The 19,789-nt window shown below is 58.4% G+C and overlaps 2 protein-coding genes across 6 annotated transcripts in view; one reads left to right on the top strand and one right to left on the bottom strand.

The window, feature by feature from the left end:
• Positions 1-8,427, top strand: part of TMEM184B (transmembrane protein 184B) — a 50,265-nt gene extending 41,838 nt beyond the window's left edge. For 2 of the 3 annotated variants that reach the window (XM_070371589.1, XM_070371590.1), the window contains exons 6-10: positions 1,214-1,305; positions 2,094-2,263; positions 2,722-2,916; positions 4,986-5,006; positions 6,064-8,427. In XM_070371589.1, coding sequence (XP_070227690.1) covers positions 1,214-1,305; positions 2,094-2,263; positions 2,722-2,916; positions 4,986-5,006; positions 6,064-6,305 — 720 coding nt within the window. In that variant the 3' untranslated portion in view covers positions 6,306-8,427. The remainder of the gene's footprint in view (positions 1-1,213; positions 1,306-2,093; positions 2,264-2,721; positions 2,917-4,985; positions 5,007-6,063) is intronic. The other variant, XM_070371591.1, reaches the window with a different exon arrangement.
• Positions 8,428-10,126: 1,699 nt separating this feature from the next.
• MAFF (MAF bZIP transcription factor F) lies at positions 10,127-19,212 on the bottom strand. 3 transcript variants are annotated; one of them, XM_070371593.1, is made up of 3 exons: positions 18,908-19,212; positions 12,547-12,612; positions 10,127-11,955 (listed from the first exon to the last, which is right to left on the bottom strand). In XM_070371593.1, exons 2-3 carry the CDS (start codon positions 12,580-12,582, stop codon positions 11,473-11,475), a joined length of 519 nt encoding a protein of 172 aa, XP_070227694.1. In that variant the 5' UTR covers positions 12,583-12,612; positions 18,908-19,212; the 3' UTR covers positions 10,127-11,472. The 3 variants fall into 3 exon arrangements, with proteins under 3 accessions (XP_070227694.1, XP_070227693.1, XP_070227695.1); XM_070371592.1 differs by having other exon boundaries at positions 18,904-19,209; XM_070371594.1 differs by lacking the exon at positions 18,908-19,212 and adding an exon at positions 18,640-18,643.
• Positions 19,213-19,789: the final 577 nt, after the last annotated feature.

The following is a 19,789-nucleotide window of genomic DNA, read 5'->3' on the forward strand; positions in this document are numbered from 1 at the left end:
TCTATGGGGTCGCACAAAGTCAGACATGACTGAAGCGACTTAGCAGCAGCAGCAGCAGAGAGTAGTAAAGTGAAAGTTGCTCTGTCGTGTCCAACTCTTTGCAACCCCATGGACTGTACAGTCCATGGAATTCTCCGGCCAGAATACTGGAGTGGGTAGTCTTTCCCTTCTGGGGATCATCCCAGCCCAGGGATTGAACCAGGTCTCCCACATTGCAGGCGGATTCTTTACCAACTGAGCCACCAGGGAAGCCCAAGAATACTGGAATGGGTAGCCTATCCCTTCTCCAGGGGACCTTCCTGACCCACGAGTCAAACGCAGGTCTCCCGCATTGCAGGTGGATTCTTTACCAACTGAGCTACCAGGGAAGCCCGTAGAGAGTGGTGCTTCTCGTGATTACATGGGCACTGCAGCTCCCCTCGGCATTTACTGGGGCCTCTGGAGGGACTTGTGAAAACTCTACTGAGGGCTTCTTTCAGTGGCAGAGGCCTCTGCTGAGTGCTCAGAGGTGGGAGACTTCCAAGGGCAGCCTGTGTGGTCTTGTGCTTCAGTCCCTGCACAGCGACCCTGCCTCAGGGGCTGGTTACAACCGTCCTTCACGCACCGCCACTCAGAGGCTGAGTGACTGCCCCCTTGAGCTTCCGCAGCGGGTAGTTGATGAGGCCAGAATTCAGACTCAGTCGGGACTCCAGGCCTTTCTTGGGCTTTGGGCTACTTCTATTTTGGGGTCATCCCCATCGTCAATAAAACCCCAGCTCAACATAAATCCTAGACCCAGGCCCAGAGCATGGGGCAGAGGGCCAGACCTGGGGTGGACGAGGAGGCCCTCACCCACCTAGAGTGGGAGGCCTGCTCCCCACTGCCACCTGTACACCAGCACTTAACCCCTCGCCCTTGTCTGCTGTCTGCCCCTGGGCCGAGCTTGTGCCCCTGGCTGCCCCCTCTGCCAGTCCTCCCATCTTAGCATGTTCAGTGGTCCGTCCTGTGGAATCTCTGTCTCTGTGTCTCCTCCATTCTTCCTTCACACCCGTCTTCGCACGCAGCCGCGTTGCCCTATTACTGTCTCATGTCTTCTGCAGACAGCAGTTCCACTGGGGGCAGGACAGTGGGTCTCTCCCATCCGCTGGCTTCTGGCACCAGCCCAGCTGGCCAGAGGAGGTGCTGCTTCCGTGGTCCGTGTGCTCAGCCTTGACTCTTGCCTTATCCCCAACAGGCCACCCTGCAGTTCTGCGTGGTGAAGCCGCTCATGGCCGTCAGCACCGTGGTCCTCCAGGCATTTGGCAAGTACCGGGATGGTGACTTTGAGTAAGTGGCGGGTCCCCTCCTCCGAGGTGCGTGTGGGGAGGAATGGGCAGCTCTGCCCAGAGGCTCAGGCTCTGGCTAAGGGAAGCGGTGGCCGCAGACTGGCCCCACGCCTGTGTCTGTCGTCCGAGTGGAGGGCAAGCCTGACCCCATCTGTCCTCACGCCTCTCTGCACCCCTGAGTTGCCAGGGCCGGAGCCTGGCAGTGGTGCCATCACACTTGGCCCCGCCTCTGACAGAGGAGCATCTGTCAGACAGTGGGGCCCCTGGGGGGAGGGGGGCAAGAAGGGACAGTGACCATTCCCGGGTAGGGGATGAGAGAGCCATATCCCTGAGATCCCCAGCTCGAGTCTCTTCTGCATGGATTGACACACATGCCCCACTTGAGGGTTTAGTGAACATGACTGTGTGTCTAGGCCCTGAGCTTGCACACACACCCCCTGTAACCCTGCACGACAGTCCCCGGGGGTCGGTGAGCAAACAGAGGCTCAGAGGGAATGTAACGTGGCTCAAGTGAAAAGAGCCAAGCCAGGTTCTGTCCCTTGGACCATCAGGCTGAGACCCTGCCCCCGAGGCCGCCTGGAGTCCTCTGCCAGGAGCGTGGGCAATGGAGCTGCAGGTGGCAAGGCTCACCAGTGCCCTGCCCACTTCTATCAGTGGCTTGGGGAGCACTGCTCAGGGAGCCTTCTGAGAGCCATGTGAAGGCGCATGCGGGCAGGGCAAAGGGGGAAGGAGGCCCCTTGTCGCTCAGAAGGGTGTGTTCAAACCCGAGAATGTCCCCGGTTCCCGCAGCGTCACCAGCGGCTACCTCTACGTGACCATCATCTACAACATCTCCGTCAGCCTGGCCCTCTACGCCCTCTTCCTCTTCTACTTTGCCACCCGGGAGCTGCTCAGCCCTTACAGCCCTGTCCTCAAGTTCTTCATGGTCAAGTCTGTCATCTTTCTTTCCTTCTGGCAAGGTGAGCCTCCTCCCGGCCCCTGCGAGGCCAGCCTGTGCCTCCCTGTCCCCTCAGCCTCGTCCTCTGCCTCCTGCTCACCATCCCCAGTGCCCCGAAGGCCTGGGCCATGGGGTTGCCATGGGCGATCCTGGCTGGAGCTCAAAGGGACCTCTGTCCACTGAGCACCTGTGGAGCATGAAGTCTGGGCCCCCAGGGCCTTTCACTGGAGCCAGGAGCTTTGGCGGGATTGCTTCCTGGACAGAGGGATCTCAGGGTTGGTGTCCAGCCAGGACCTGGGGGGTAGTTTCCTCAAGGCTCCGGCTTGTGTCAACAGCCCCACCCAATAGGAGTAGCTGTACACCCCGCTTTCATCCTCCCGGGGGCGTGTGGCACTGGGACGCTATGTGGAGGGAAAAGGAGAAGGGGATCCAGTCTTGGGCTCGAGGCCCATGGCGCCCCTTCCACACCTCCCCTTCCAGGCATGCTCCTGGCCATCCTGGAGAAGTGCGGGGCCATCCCCAAGATCCACTCGGCCCGCGTGTCGGTGGGCGAGGGCACCGTAGCTGCTGGCTACCAGGACTTCATCATCTGCGTGGAGATGTTCTTTGCAGCTCTGGCCCTGCGGCATGCCTTCACCTACAAGGTCTATGCCGACAAGAGGGTGGACGCACAAGGTATGAGCCAGGGTCCTAGAGTCGACCCCCGACCCCCCACCAGCTGGAAGAGTGCTTCCCGGCCCTGCCCCCCGGCCCCTCCTGCCTCCCAGGGTCTTTCCGGTATTGATGGATCAGGAGGTCAGGAGGGGACCCTCGGTGTAGGAAAGGGGCCACAGAGGTCCAGGCACCCCTGCCCCCAGTTACAAGGTGTCGATGGGGGTGGGGACTGGTCCTGGAAGTTGGTGGGGGTGAGGACTGGTCCAAGAGACCCCTGGTCTCTTGCAGCAGGTCTGGAGTATGGAACCCTGAGATGATAAAGCACAATATCCCCATGGGAAGGCCAGGACAGAGACCCTGGGTTAAACAGATTCCTAAGTTCCTGATATTGAACAGCATTATCCATTTTGTCCTGTATTTCCTTGTCTCTAAAGCTTTTTTTTTAACCTGATTACTTCTAAGAAACAGACTCGGATGGTAATAGCTTTTAACAGCTTTCTTTTTACACCTGCTAATCTTCGCTTTGTTAGAACAGCGGTTGGCAACCCCAGTTGTATATTAAGATGCCCTGGAGACACTCACCCTCAGAGATTCTGCAGTACTGGCCCTTGGGTTGGGCCCGGCAGGAAGTGCCGACAGCTCCCCAGGCAATTCTAACATGCTCTCAGGAAAAGCAGGGGCTGGGGCTGCCTCTGGCTGCTGCTAGGCAGAGAGGGGAGGCTTGGGACGAGGAGGAAGAGGCTGGCAATGCCTGAACCAGCTCGCCCCTCGAGGAGGCAGGAGGGTCTGGGGAGGAGGAAGTCTCCTGGTCTAACACATCTACCCACGGGGTTGGTTGCTGCCAGCTCTTTGTGTGTGTGGCTGAAGGCCCATGGCCCACTTGCCTAGGCTCACCACCTGTGCCCACCATGGGCTCACTGGGCATGCTGAGCTGAGTGTAGAAACACTGTCCTGGCCTTTGCAGGGCTCCTCAGGGGCCCCCTCCCACCCTACTTGTCTTGTGCTTTCCCTGGTTGAGAAGGGGCCTTAAAAACCTGCGGCTGCTGTAGGTGTATGGACTGAATCACCTCCAGGCCTCTCAACTCCTGGGCAGCTGATTACGTTCACCCAACACACTTGCAGCCTGGGCATTCTCCATCCTTTTTCCGGTTCGGATTCTACGCTTAGTGCCAGAGGGGCTGTGCTGGCCAGGGCTCACCGCTGCTGGCTGGCATCCCACCCGCTTCCCATCAGTTGGAAGAGATGTGGCCAGCACTGTCCCAGTGTCGAGGGCAATGTCCCTGGGACCTGGTCACCCTGGTGCCTGGAGCCTAAGGTTGTGGCCGAGAACCCTTTCTAGACCATTAAGGTCTAACATGGTTTAAGGCCCTGCTTCTGTGGCCCTCCCCACAGAGGCTCTCCGCGGTCACCTGGGCTCTCTTCTTGCCCACTGCCCCGAGACACATCCACCCCCAGCCAGAAGCAGTGTGGCCAGGCATCCAGCTCTAGCAAGGACCCCAGCCCAGCCCGGGGAAGCTGCTGCATGCCCTCGCCCACCACTGTGCGGGTCCTAGGCCGCTGTCCACCTGTTAACCACAGCGCCTGGCCTCTCTCAGCCCCCATCAGAGTTGGGTGCAAAGCCAGCTCTGTGGTGTGGTCTGTACCTGTCAAACGCCCTCTCCTCCACGCCCCATATATGAAGTGTTGCAAGGTTGGCAACGCACGTAACCCAGGCTCAGGATTTCTGGCCAAGCGTGAAGAGAAGGGGTGGGGGGGGTCCCTCCTCAGGTGCAGAGGTTGAGGTCCAACCAGCATTCTGGGTGTCCACTCTTTGTCCCCCAGCAGAAGAAAGCCTGAGCCCTGAAGGAGGAGTCTCCTAGATGGACAGAACTGCCCCCCTGCCCAGGCCTGGAGGGGCAGTGGGGCCACCTGAGTGCCAGCTGGGGTAGGGGGTGGGCGGGACCTGGGGTGGGGCGGGCAGTGTATGCGGTGAGGGGCCAGCCTCGGTGATGGGCGTGAGGTGTTCACTCAGCTGTCTCTTGTCTTCTGTTTCTCTGGCTCCCCTCCCTCCCCCACTGCCCTGCTTTTGCCCCGGGTTTGGCCTCGGGCAGTGCCAACATACGGCCCTTACGGTAGGTTCCACTCTGTCTGTACGTCTGTCCTGCACGCCAGTCCTGTCACCAGCATGAGTCTCTCCCTAGCTCCTTCTCTGTGTCCCCGTCTCCTCCCACACAAGCACCCCTGGGTGCGGAGAGCGCCTACCAAGGGCTGCCCTCTGTAGAGCTTGCCTGCTTCATCCTGTCTCTCATTGTCCTGGAACATGCCCTGTGCATTCTGGGGGCACAGTGCTCGTTGATGGGGAATTGGGGCATTTGGTTCTGTTCTGTGGCAAAGAATGCCAAGGGGGAAAGGGCACGCGAATTTGGGTCTGAAGACTGGGGCCAGGGTGGGGCTCGCCCCTTAGGTCTCAGTTGGGGGCCTGGGCCATCTCTGCCCCCGCTTCCTCCCTGAGCCCTTGAGGACAGTATGTTAGGGAATTAGGAGGAAGAAATAAAGAACCCGCCTGCCAGTGCAGGAGACATAAGAGATGCAGATTCAATCCCTGGGTCAGGAAGATCCCCTGGAGAAGGAAATGGCCACTCACTCCAGTAATCTTGCCTGGTAAATCCCATGGACAGAGGAGCTTGGCGGGCTACAGTCCATGGGGTTGCCAAGAGTTGGACACAACTGAGCGATCAAGCACCTCAATGCAGGGTCGCCCCCCGCCAGAGCCAGTATGTCTGCTCTGCTGTGGGTCCAGGCCCCCGTCGGCCTGTTTGGGTGGAGCGGGCCCCTGGTCTCCTCTCCAGAGTGAAGGGGAGCATCCCACAGGCCTGGGCCCTCTCCCCCAACTCCCTGGGGTCCTTGGGCTCATGCCTGCAGCACCCCAGTCTCCACCCCAGCTCCCTTCCCCACTCCCAGACACCCCCCACTGCCCCCCGCCCTGTGGCTCTTGACTGTCTCCCTTAGGGGTGCCCTGCAGCCAAAGGAGCCGTTCCTTTGCTCATCCTTTCTCGTGTCCAGGACCCTGTTCTCTGTCCCAAGAGGGGTTGGTTAGATGACACACACTTGGGACCAGGGGCGGGGGCCCAGCTGCCTTGCACCCCGCTGCCCAGACCCCTCACCCTGCCTCCCGCCTCCTCCCCACAGGCCGCTGTGCCCCCATGAAGAGCATCTCCAGCAGCCTCAAGGAGACCATGAATCCTCACGACATTGTGCAGGACGCCATCCACAACTTCTCGCCTGCCTACCAGCAGTACACGCAGCAGTCCACCCTGGAGCCCGGGCCCACCTGGCGCGGGGGCGCCCACGGCCTCTCTCGCTCCCACAGCCTCAGCGGCGCCCGCGACAACGAGAAGACGCTCCTGCTCAGCTCCGACGATGAGTTCTAGGGGTGGCTGCTGCTGGCGGGGGGGAAGGACTGGGCCCTTGGCCCCAGGGCAGGGTGTGCCCCGCCTCTGGCCTCACCTCCAGGCGGGGAGGCCGGCTGGCACAGCCTTGGCATTGCCCTTTAATTTATTGGACCAGAAACACTCACATATCGCTTCAAGAGGAACAGCCCGACGCCGCCATCTGCCCAGGGTACGGCCCAGGCTCACCCAGGAGCCTTCAGGAATATTTATACAAGGCCACGGCTCTACCGCCTGGACCACGGGGAGAGGATGGTGGGAGCAACTCCCCGTGCCCCTGCGGCTCGTCCTGTGAGGACCAGCTATGCCCAGGCCCCGACGCTTGTGTTGTGGACCAGCGGCTGACGCCTTCTCAGCCCCTCACCCTTCTCCCCCAGATGTAAACCCCTCCCCCAAACACCGTGCAATACTCTCTCCCCTGGGCTCCTGCCTGCTCCCAACCCTGCCCCTCTGGTCCCATGCTAGATTAGCCTCACGTGGGTGGGAGGAGGAGGCACGGATGCTCTCTGCGGACCCTCCTCCCGACCCAGGCCTGCCTGGCATGCTGCAGGGATCAGAGCCAGACACCAAGAGCCATGGGTCCCACCTCGGAGGGCGCCTGGGCGTCCTCCGGGGCTGCCCCTTCTGCCTGCCTCACGCCCCTTCCCCTGGGCCTGCTGAGGAGCCAGCAGTCCACACTGCCCTCCCACGAGGGGTCCTTCTTGAGAGCATATTGAGCAGAGCCCTTGCATCCCAGCTACTCAAAGGGTCAGGGGCTCCCAGCCCTCCTTCCTCTGCTGGATCCTCGTCTCTCCCTGGGGCTCCTCCCTCCTGTTTCACAGGGAGGGCCTGGTCTCTGCATTGCAGACCAGCTTCCAGAGGAGGAGCAGCGCAGGCGGGAGGGATGGGGCGTGCGGCGGGGAGCCCAGAGTTGGGGGACTCCTCTCTCTGGCCCCGTATCCACACAGGACCTGGTGTCCTGCCTCATCGGCCCCACAGCCCATCTCTTCTGTGCCTTAGTCACATATGAAAGCCCCCTACCCCCACTGCCCCTGCCCCTGGCTGTCAGTCTGGCCCAGACACTCCCTGGGGGGCTCCCTGTTAAGCTGCTGGCACTCAGTGGATCCTGTAGTGCAGGGCCAAGTACCCTTGGACAGGCCTCAGGGGTGGCCAGGACCACCAGTCCCCCTCCCTTCACCCACCTCCACGCCCACGTGCATGGAGCCTCCCAGGGCCGGAGCCCCCAGGCAGGCCGGGCTTCCACTGGCCACTGTCTTTGGAGGAGCCTCATGATAATGGGACACAATGCATGTTCATTCAGGCAGGAGTTCCTGTCACATGAAACCCAGAGAGCACGCGGGTGTGGGCTGCACCAGCCTGGAGGAGGGGAAGGGGGCCCGACCCTGAGGGACCTTGGCATCTCTTAACCTTTTGGCCACTCCTGGACTGAACCATGCCAAGGTCGGGCAGAGGGTTCCATCCCAGGAGTCTTCCCCGGCCTCTTTTGGCGACCAAGCCAGCACCGGGGTTGGGGGGCACAGAGGCCAGCTCGTGGGCCCCTGTTGGATGGGCCTGGCCAGCTGGTTCCAAGCTGTGCAGGAAGGCAGCGGGTAGGTGCGGGCTGTCCACGGAGAACCTCTGGGCTGCCCCTGTCATTTGCTTTCATGAATTTGAGTCTCCTTCCAGGCCAAAGTGGGCTGCTGACTCCCTGTCCCCCACCCCCGTCTTTGCCTGCTCTGGCCGCTGGCCGCTTGCAAGGTGGACGGGAGGTGCCCATGACAGGGAGCTAGCAGCCCTTGGGGAGATGGGGGCCGGGAACGCGTGCCCAACCACTCCACCCCTCCTTCCTAGGATGTGTAACCTACCTTGTCTTTTTATTTTTTTTTTTAATTTTTTTTCCCGATAGAGTAGCTCTTTGTATATAAAAAATACTTGAAAAATTAATTGTATGATGTATGAGAAGACAGAGTCCCCTAGTTTTGTATCTCGTGTATGACTGCCATGAGTTCCACCAGAAAGCCGCTCTATTTTGGTCTCTGTGACATTTTAAATGCGTGACAGAAGTGAGCAAATACAGTGAGAAAGAAATATATATATGAGATAATATAGATTGTATTGAAATCTCCTCTGCCGGTGGGTGAGATTTTTTTCCCCCCAGCTCCCGTGTATGTGTGTTTGGGGGTGAGTTTAGTGGTTGTGGGTTCAAAGGTGTCCTAGAAAACCCTCTTCTGTCTGGGTTGTAGGTATAAGTGATGGGGGGGGTCACATTGCCAGACTGAAATTGGGGTCCAAGTCCCCGTTGGACAGAGTGTCTCCCCCTCTTCTGGCCAGTGGGACATTGGTCACTAGGGATCCACCCACCTCAACACCCAGCAGCGGGTTGATGCCTCATGCCAGCTTCAGTCAACCAGCTAAATGGCGTGCACCCTCCAGCAGCCCCATTCCTGCAGGTGTCTCCCTGGGGTTTAAAGAATTTCCTACGATCCTCATGCCTCCTAGTCTATCGCCATGCCTCCAGGAGCCCACCCTCCACCCTGGGACCCAGGGCAGGAGGCCTGGAGCAGGGCCTGCCCAGTAGTAGGCATGTGCCAGACACCTGGCACCTTCCTGCCACCGCTGCATGCCTTCTGTGGCCTGGCCCGGCTGACAGGGGCGCTCAGGAATGTGGCGTGGGCGGGGGAAATTCCCAGCCCGCCACCCTCCACTCAGTCCCCCGCACGCCTTCCTGCTCTCCTTTCCGCAGGCCTGGGCTCAGTGTCTCGGCATCAGGATCCTGGACCCCAGCCTGAGAGGGGAGAAGGGCCTGTGGGCCCACCCAGCCCGTGTGGTCTGGCCCTTTCCCAGCTTTCAGATCCTCCCCAGAAGCATCCTTCTAGCCCGGCCATCCCTCCATACCCAGCCACATGGAACTCCTCCTCCTGGCCATCAGGTGCTCTGGGGTAAGCGTTCACTCTGCCTGCGGAAGCTTACAGCCCCTGGCATCCCCAGTGTTTGCCACACATATAACCTTACACTTCTTGAGTTGTACAGATGGGTAAACTGAGGCTGCAAGCAGTGACATGAGACATTGAAGGTCATACAGCTAGAGAAAAACACACCCCAATTTCCCTGACCCCTGGACCACAGAACACTCCTTCCCAGGGTGCCCCGGAAGCACTGGCAGATTGGATTAAATTAACAGGGAAGTCTGGCATGCTGAAGTCCGTGGGGTTGCAAAAAGTCAGACACTACTCAGTGACTGAACAACAGCAACAGCAGGGAGTTTGGGGCCTAGGTTGAGACCCAGGGTTGCATTCTAGGCCTGCAGGCTGGGGGTGAGGAAGTCACTTCTCTCTCTGCCTCCCTGTGCCTTTCCGGAACATGAGGAAAATATTTTTTATTTGGCTGTAGAAAGTCAGACCTCAATGTGAAAGTACAATTCCTCTTAAACTGGGGAATTTTCCTCTCTGGGTGGGACTGTTTATTTGCTGACGGGATGCCCAGGGAATTTAACCCTACATTTCATTGTTCGCCTGGCTTTGCCTTCCCCAGGGAGGCTCCCTGGCTCCAGGCACCCAGATGGAAGGACAAAACCCTGTCTGGTTCCCACCTCCACCCTACATCCCCTTTCAACCCCACCAACCCACCCTACCCCAGCGCAAGCCCAGGTGCTAGAGTTAGTGATGGGTCACAGTTTCTTCATCTGCAAATTGGAGGAAACGCTCCCACCCAGCAGAGGGTTCTGCCTGGGACTGAAAGCAGAATCCATCTTGGGGCCCTCATTCAGAACCCACCCCCGCAAAAAAAATAAAAAAAATCATAAACCAGGACACATATTTCTAAACTGTGGAAAAAGAGAACTTGACTTTATTCAGGAAGTCTACAAAATACAGAAGGCGGATAACTCGCTTACTGTAAGTCAGAAAAATAAATAAATTCTGGGGGCCGGGCACTTTTCTTTTAAAACACATTTTTTGGTTGTTTTGCTATCCGGCTTTCCCTAAATATAAGATAAAATATGTTTTATTTGCAGATATAAAATATAAAGTCCAGCTCAGGACTGCACGCCACATTTCCCAGGCAGTGGGCGCTAGGCCTCAGGCTGGGGAGAATAACTTAGATTCGTGCAATAAATAAACAGCGCGAAGGGGCAGCTGTCTAACAGGGAAAGGGGAGGGGCTGGGGCCAGACTTCCCAGGAGAATAGCAGTCAATGGCAGTGACCTGCCCCCACCCAAAAGGATGGACAGGTCGGACCCTTCCCTTTTTAAGGACCCCTATCCCAGGGTTCAGAACAGTAGGATCTGTCTTCTCATCTCCCCACCTGCCTCTGTGGTCACTTCCTTTGTCCCCTTTCTCTTTGGCCAGCTCCCTAGGTTCAGGGAGAGCCCAGGACAGAGTCAGGCCAGCTCCTTCCCTCTCTTCCATCTGTATCACCTACTCTTTCCCTCTACTTCTCTTTACCTGATTCACAGAGAGCTACCACGGAGGCCCTTGCATCACCTTTTCAGGCCCCGACCACTGTCCCCCTGACCACGGCTGGAATCTCAGGGCAGCAGTGGAAAGACACGGTTCCAGCTTAACCGCTAAGCATATGTGGCCTTGGGCATTGTCAGGTCCGCTGGAGGCCTGTTTTCCCATCTGTGAATTGGGCTTCACTAGGTGATTTCTAATGAGTCTTCCAGCTCTGGAGGGCCAGGCATCCAGGCCCAAAGCAGAGGCAGGAACATCAACTTTCCAGCTGGACAATCCTACCAGAGGCATGCGGGGTCAAGTCTAGTTTTGTATCGTGGAGGGTGGGGACGGGCCGATGGCACGATCTGAGCAAACAGTTACAAAATGAGGGGTGGCCATCTTCCCTTCTATGGCCCTTCTCTAATCAGCTTTGTATCCCATCCTCCCAAACTAAGAAGGCTGACGTTTTTAGGAAACGCCAGACCTCGACCTCACCCGACTTCCTATCTCACCAAAGTTGCCCCTCCCCGGGGCCATTAGGTCCCAGTTTCAGAGATCGCACGAGGAAGACAGGATCTGGGAGGGAACGTGTGTTCACCACGGGGGGAGCTGGTGGCTGCAGAGAAATGGCACTTAGAGACAGAGGCGGCGCTTAGGCACTTAGGGATGGCAGCTGGGGTCGGAGGGGCGTGGTTTGGGGAATGGGCGTGGGTGGAAAGAGCGGGTCTCGGCGAGCACTAGGAACAGGCGGCAGGGGCGGGGCCAGGGGCGGGGCCCGGGCCGGAGGCGGGGCCCGGGCCAGGGGCGGGGCCCGGGCCGGGGCTCGGGGCCGACTTGACGATAGTGATGACGCTGGCCGGCGCCACCAGCGCCGCGGGCCCGCGGGCGGCGGCCACCGAGCGCGCGAAGCCCTGCAGCGCCTCGCACTTGCCGCGCAGCGCGTCGAGCTCCAAGCGCATGGCGGCGTTCTCGCGCGCCAGCTTGTCCACCTCGCGCTCCAGCTCCGACTTCTGCTTCTGCAGCTCCTCCTTCTGGCACACGCGCTTCACGCGGCAGCTGGCCGCGTAGCCGCGGTTCTTGAGTGTGCGGCGCCGCTGCTTGAGCCGCGTCACCTCCTCGGCCGAGAGCCCTCGCAGGTGCCGGTTCAGCTCGCGCACAGACAGCCCCATCAGCGCTTCGTCCGACAGGTGCGGCGTGTTTTCGCTCAGCTCACGCTTGATCTGCGGGCATGGGCGCGTGGGGAAACTGAGGCTCAGGGTCACACTCTACCCTGCGGGCCCTGAGCTCTGGACCCGGCGCGCAGCAGGTGCTGGGGTCGGCTTCCCCTCCACCGCTAGTGTTCCCCATTCCGCGCCAGGGACACTGAGCTGGTGGCTGGACTTGCTCCAAGACTCCGAAAGGGAGCAGGAATCCCCAAAGGGAAAACCGGGAGAGACCGGGATCTGGATACAAAAGGAGCCACCCTAGAGCTCAGTCCGGATTCTAACCCAGCGACTCGGCCTGGACTCAGCCAGAAAAACCCAAGAAAGCACCTTTAAAGTCCAACAGTTCCTTGGACGTTGTCCTCATGGGGAAGTAGGTCCAGAGAGGGAAGTGACCTGCCCTGGGGTACACAGCCTATGGCCAGAGCCCAGGCCTGCTGTTTCCCAGCCAGGCGGGGCCTGGAAAAGCCCATGAATGGCTTCATGAATGACTGATGTCTGCTGAGCCCCTCTTGGGGATTCTAGGAACTGAAGGGGAAGTTGGGATGGGAGCTCAGCCTGGGCAGGGAGGGAGGGGAGGACTGGAGACAATAAGGGCTGCCTTCTCACCTTCAGCGCTTTGCTGGATAAGGGATCCACAGACATGTTCGCAGAAGGTACCCTCTGGGCTAAGACCTAGCGGAGAGAGGAGACCAAGGTCAGTTTTTCTCCCACTTGGAATAAAATCCAAACACTACTATCTTCACATTCAAGGCCCCTGCTATCTTAGAATTTATCTCATACCACTTTCCTTGGCCCCAGTGGTCCAGCTACAGTGGCCTCATTGAATGGTTCATTCCAGCCTCAGGGCCTTTGCACTTGTTCTCTTTACTTTTCTCTTTCTTTTTATCTCCCCAAAGACTCTTCATCATTTAGATCTTTGCTCAGTACTACCTTTTCAGAGAGGCTAAAACTGGCTAAAACACCCCTTGTACCATATCACATAACCCCATTTACTAACCCCAAGGCTCCTCTCACACCAGGCCTGCCTCTATTCTGCCCTCCAGCCACAAGGAATTTCTTTCACTTCCTCTCACCGCATGCTTTCTTGCCTTTGGGTCACGCCAAACCTTGTGACACTTCTCCCACTCCCACTTATTTGGCAGACTCCTACTATTCAGCCTTCTGCCCTGAGCGTGGACATCTCTTCCTCCAGGAAGGCCTCCCAGACTCCTAGGACTTTTTCAGCACCGCCAACCCCAGCAGTTCTGCCCTATGTTGTCACGGTCTATTTCCTTGACTCCCCACCAGACAGGGACCTCCACAGCCAAGAACCAGGCTCAGACAGCTCTGGGTGTGAGGCTGCCAGCACAGGGGCTGGCAGGGAGCAGGCACTGGTGAGGTGTGGATTGGTGGTCTATGACACTGTCACCCAGCTTGTCAAGGTCTGAACCTCGTGCCAAGCCCAAACCCTGCTGAAGACTGTCGAGAAAAACCTCCTGGCCCTGCCTCCAATTCTTCCTCCTTTCTATCTGCTTCCGCAGATAGGGGTGGCACACAGATACCAGGAGGATGGGAGGGAGACGAAGGGATTCTGTCTTCATAACTGGCTCCCAGGGAGGGTATAGGAAACAAGGAAAGGAACAGTGGATTAAGGGTCGAGCCTGGTTTGAATCCCATCTCTGTTTTCTCCAGGCTGTGTGACTGTGGGCAAGCCACTCCTCCCCTCTGGGTCTCCACTTTCCCGTCTGTAGGTTGGGAACAATACCTGTCTCATAGGGTTTTGATGGAACCAAATGATGCAAACGGGAGGTCAGCGAGCACCTGGGGGGTTATTAGAATTGCTGAGTCTGTCCAGGAGGGGTTGCTGCTGCTGCTGCTGCTAAGTCGCTTCAGTCGTGTCCAACTCTTGTGCAACCCCATAGACGGCAGCCCACCAGGCTCCCCTGTCCCTGGGATTCTCCAGGCAAGAATACTGGAGTGGGTTGCCATTTCCTTCTCCAATGCATGAAAGTGCCTGTAGCAATTCCTGGGACATCGCTTTGACTTGGCGTCTTCTGGCTGGCCAGGGTCACACAGGAAAGGCTCTTACAGACTGTCTAGTCCCTGCCTCCTCACTTCACCCAAGGGGAGGTGGAGACCAGAGAGGGGCCCCTCTTGCCTGAAGTCACACAGCAGGTGAATGGCTGCCTTCTCCTAAATCAGGAGGTATTCTGAACACCTGTAAAGGTCCCAGGACTGAATCCTGATTGCCTTCACACCATCAGCACCCCAGTTCTCCCAACAACCCTGTGAGGTAATGGCCAGAGAAGTCAATAGAGTAGTCCAGGGTCACACAGCTAACAGTGGATAAAGCCTGGGTCTGGGGCCGCATGGAACCACATGTCTCCTCGCAGTGAGGTCCTCACAGGGCATCCTCTCTGGGCCCTGTTTCTCCACCCCTGTAAAGAGGACTCGCCTGGCTCCAAGGCTACCCAGCTCTGATGTGCCAGGATCTATGTTGGGTCTGCAAGTGTCACACAGATATCCAGGCCTCCTGGCTGCCTGTTTAGGGGGCTGGGGTGTTACGTGATGCCCAGGCAGTCTGGGCTACACAGAGAGCCTGATGGGAGAGGTGATCTAAGAGCCCGCTAGTTGCTGAGCAATATGTGGCGGGTGACCGATGCAGAACTCTGGAGGCATGGCCCCTAGGACAAGGCATTTTTCCTCTCTGGACCTTGGTTTCCTCACAAAGTGGGGACAATCATCATAGTGTTCGTGGGTAAAAACAAGAGGCTTAGAAAGATCAGAAGTGGCAAATGCTTGGTTTATCTCCCCACATTCCTCCCTCTACTCCTAACACGGACATCAATAATCAATTACCGCACTTTTTCTCACTGAGGTTGGACACAGCTCCTGAATCCTCCTCAACACAGCCTTCCAGAATAGGCCCAAGAGGAAACTGCTGGCCATCCCCTATACTAGATAATGGCTGAAGGTCCCATCCTCTCTGTTGGCTGTGGTTCTAGGAACTTTGGGACCCCAGGGAGGCTTTGAACCTGTTCTTGCCTCCTGTCCTCTTTCTCCTCCTGTCCTAGCCTCAGCCCCTCAAGCACATGCTACATGTCAGCTGAGGCACCCATGTTTGCCCAGGAACATCCTAGCTCAGCAGAGCCAGGCAGTCACAGAGGGAAAGTCACAAGAAGGTCACACCTCAGACTTTCAGCCCTCCAGCTTCAGACCAGGTGCTGCTGGGCTGTCAACCAAGGGGCTGGGGTCCTCCACCAGGCAGCCTTGGCCAGTCTGGTAGACCCTGGACTTGAGGCAGCAGCTGATCCAACCTCCTGGTTCTGCAACTGAAGCAACCAGGCGGCTGTTTGGTGGCAGTGGTGGATTGGAACCCTGGAGTCCCCAGCTCAGGGCTCTTCTTCAAAGCGAGCCACTGTCCTCCTCTCTCTGAAGGGGAAGAGTCGGATACGACTACGCAACCGGACTGAATACTCCCCATGCCCCCATCCCTACTTCTTCCCTTCCTGAGGTCAGCAGCGCTGACCTCCAGGGTCTGCAGGTTCCTAACATTCCCTGGAGGCGTGGCTTGGGGGACTGACAGCCGCATTGCCCAGTCAGCAGCCACGCCCCTGGCCCCCTAGTACACTCAGAGGCATCCTGGAGACGGCCCACCCGCTGGCATGGGCTCCTCTGGCTGCTGAGCCATTTTGCTTCCTCTGTGAGGACAGAAGGAAAAAATGTGTTTTCCTGGGCCTTGGCAGCCAGCACTGGTGGAGCCTCCTCCCTGCTGGAAGGGGAGCAGAGCTTGGAGAACCCAGCACCACAGGGAAGTAGGAGCTTGGGGGTCTGGCACCCACTAACACTTGCTGTGTGACTTCAGGTACACCACTCCCTCTCTCTGGGCCCAACATGCCAAACCACCAAGCCTAAGGTACCTCCTAGCACTGACAATGTCAAAAGTTTAGAGAGTCAGATTCTGGCCTGGAATGGAACTCCAAGACCACCAGCAGAGTAGAGGCCCTGGAGCAAGGGAACGGAAATCAGGGAAGACTTCCTGGGGGCAGGGGCCTGAGAACAGAAACTCAGAGACTGTCAGCCTTGACTCTCCCTCTGCTCCATGCCTAGCCCTTAAGCATTTCCTCTTTCAGCTGCACCAAGACCAAAACACCTGCTCTCTGGCGTCCAGTCTGCCTCCACCTCTGACCCCACCAGCTCTCCTCTCTGTCAGAGGGATCATTACTGACACAAACCTACAAACCTGACCATGTTCGGCCCATTTCAAAACCCTATGATGCCAGCCTCCCCTCTAGCCCATGTGGTAGGCCCTTCTGGCCACCACCACGTTCTCTCCCCACGTTTTTCCAGGATCCCTGTGCTGACAACAAACGAACTCTTACCATCCCCACACATTCCCCAAAGGCACCCACAGGGTGCGTGTGTGTAAGAGATGTCACTTGAGCCCTGCAGGATCTGCTTGCTTTGGAGAAACTGCTTCAAGAATCTTACAGCCCGTGCCCAGGAGTTCTTGTTCGCCTGGGGTTCCCAGGCCTTTTTCTCTAGGTGTTGTGGAGTTTTACCAGGACACTGACCCAGGGCTCATTCATTCATTCAATCAGCAAACACCCAAGAAGCACCTACCCTGTAGGTCCCAGGCTTGGTGCTGCACCCTGAAGGACCAAAGTTGAATCAAAGCCCCTGCCCTTGAGGTCTTCACAGATGATTATCACTTGATCTGACATTCTGGCTGACTGTCACCTCCCCAGGGAAGCCTTCCTTGATTGCCCTGGCTAAGTCAGAACTGTTATTACTTTTGTAATCACAGTGACTTCCTCCTCATACCACCTATCTCAGCTGTGGTTTTGCATTTAGTTTAGTGGCTCTTTCCCCGACTTTGTTTTCCTTCCTTGACTGTAAGCTCCCAGAGGGCAGCTCTGGATCTGATTTGTTCACTATCTTATCTCTAGCATCTGGTCCTTGGTGGGCTCCATGGCAACGCAGGCTAAAAGTATTAGGACTAAGGGAGGCACAGGGACCAAGGGAGCCCTCACTGGGTCCTGGGCCCTACTGAAGGTCCACGGGTGATTCAGTGGGAGGTTAAACCTTTTGGTACTAGCTTTCCATCTATGACTGAGTCAATCCGCCACTTCCTCCTGTTCCCTGCTCCCTAGCCCTGCTCAGGGATGTTTCCTGCCCAGTTTTGAAGATCGGCCTGCCTGATTCCTGTGCTCCTGGTGGCTACCTCCCTTACATATTCCACATATTCCTGGACAACCCTGGCCTCCGCCTGGGGCTGTTGGCTCTGTTTTCTCTTGCATGGTTCCCCTGGAAATTAAGCTGTATGTGGAGGCTGTCACACCTCCCCCAGCCCACTGCCCTTCTACCACCTTGAATGTTGCCTAGTTGCTGCTACAGATGGGGACCCAGAAGTTACCAGCTGTGGTAGCAGCTCAGAGATTCAAAGTTAAAAGATTATCTGGTCCAGCTCAATGCCCTCCCCCCTGACACCCCATGATCCTGTAGCTCTGTGGGAGGGAGGAAGAGAGGGCAGAATAGGACCAAGGAAGCCCTAAGCCCCAGCTCAGCCCTCAACATCCCTCAGCAGGGCACTGATGGAGGAGCCAGACAGGGTGAGGCAGTGGTGGGAGGGCCCAGCCCTCTCACAGTAACCCCTCCCGCACCAAGACATGTAGTCCCACTGCCTGTTAACCAAGCCTGGCCCAAGTCCTCAACTAGCTCCTCAAGTCCAGTCATCAATAGCTCTGTCTGATTAGTCCCACTTGTGAACTGAAACCACCAGAAGGGCAGAAACGAGCTCCACCCCAACCTTGGGTTCTCACCCTTCCTGATCCAGCAGGTACAGCCTTTAGAACCCAGACCAGCCAGAGGAGTAGCCACCAGAGAAAGGAAGCCTGGTATCCCCTCCTACCTCCAACCTTTGCCGTGTTCCCGGCCCCCATACTACCCCTACCTCCTCACCCCCGCCCTTCCTGTTTCTTCTGTGACTGAGGGGCTGGGTAGCCCCCTGGATGAAGAAGAGTCGGAGGGGAGAGTCTGTCTTCCCCTGTCTTCCCCAGGCAGTCAGAAAACCTGGGGACAAGGACCTGAACACCAGCCTACTTTGTTGCCAGACCCACCGGGGTGATGGAGCCAGGGGTGGCCCCTTCACCTCGTTCCCCGGGGAAGCCCGGTGGGATCTTTGATATTTTGCCCCACCCCGTAGCTGAAGGCACCGCAGTCACGTGGCTGCGGTCCTGGGAAACTCCGGGGAGAGCAAGGGCCTGGCGGCCACCGGCTGGTGGGAAAGGGACAACCCGGGAGAGAATTCCCAGACCCTTGTGACTATGGACTGGGCCATTTCTTTCGCTTCTTCTTTTATTCCTGTGGTCACCCTCTTTCGGAGGTACGGTCCGCTGGTTATACAGGCCCCGCCTGGGAGCGTTCGGACACACACACACACACACACACACACACACACACACACACTCACTCACTCTCACATTCCCCAAGGTACGCGGCGCAAGCACGCACCGGGCAGGATACCCAGGACGCTGGCCAGGGAACACACACGCACTCCCGCCCGCCCTCGGACGTAAACAAACCGCGCACGCTCGGCCTGCGGGCACCGGTCCAGGGACTGTTCTCACCGAGTCACGTACTTGCACACACCGCCCCCGGCCCCGCCTGGGCGGACGCTGACGCTCGCCAGCCCGCGCTGCCCCTTCCTGCCCGACTTCACCGCCTCTCGGCCCGCGCCCCCAAAAGGGGCCCATTAACCCCGCACCCCGCCAAGTTCGTTTCGGCCGCGTCTCGGTCCCACAGGACCTCCGCCGCTCCCCCCACCCCCACCCCCACCTCGACACCCTCCCAAGCCAGCAGTCCGGGCGAGGGATCCACGGTGGCACCGACTGAGTCGGGCCCGGCGCCCCGGCCCAGGCATGTTCCAGGAGCGCGGAGACCCTGCCACCCCCTGGCCCTGCGCGCTCGTCCCGCGACCCTCACCCGCCTCTCGTCTTGCTTCGCCTGGCGTCCCTGGCACGCACGGGGTCCCGCTGCCGTCTGAGCTGCTCTCCTCTGCCCACGCCTCGGTCAGCCTCCCCTCCGGTCCCGACCGCGGGTCGCTCAGAGCCCGGATCGCCGGAGCGATGCGCCGAGTTTTGTTGTGGGGCGGGCAGCGCTGGGGGCCGCGCCGAGTTGTAAGGCGAGCTTCCCGGAATTACTCACTCACAGGATTCCTTTCATTCATAAAAACCCAGTCATTCGGTGACGTCACCGCCCCGGCCGCCCCCCGGCCCCAGAGCGGCCTCCCGGCTCCCCAGCCCCGCCCCTGGCCGGCTCCGCCCCGGATAGGCCCCGCCCCGGCCCCGGCCCCGCCCCCCGGGATTCTCAATCCCGGTTAGAGCGCTGACTGCGGGCGTTCACGCGACATCTCACCGGAGCCACGCGGGTGAAGGTGTCATTTGTCTCATTTTACAGTCCACAGTCGTGGGTCTCTTCTCCTTTCGACCTACACCCTCTACCTCGATGATCTCATCCAGTCTCGTGGTTTTAAATGCCATCTGTAGGCTCAGGAGCTCCAGATTTTGTATTTCCAGAGGGAACGGCTTCTCTTTGAGTTCCAGACTGTATCCAACTGCCCACTCAACGGCTCCACGTGGGTACCAGATGGGGCCTCCATGCCCTGCACGGCCAAGATCCTACTCCTGAGCATCAACCCTAGCTCAGCAACATACACACCCAGTCTCTCCATCTCAGCTGTTCAAACCCAGACCTCGGAGCCTTTCTCCGTACCTCTCCTTTCTCCTCACTTCATGAGTCACTGGCTCTACCTCCAACACCATCCTGCAACTGACCACTTCTGGCCACCCCCAGTTCTGCCACCTGGTCC

Source organism: Bos mutus, chromosome 5 (genome assembly GCF_027580195.1).
Source record: "Bos mutus isolate GX-2022 chromosome 5, NWIPB_WYAK_1.1, whole genome shotgun sequence".
Taxonomy (NCBI): Eukaryota; Metazoa; Chordata; class Mammalia; order Artiodactyla; family Bovidae; genus Bos; species Bos mutus.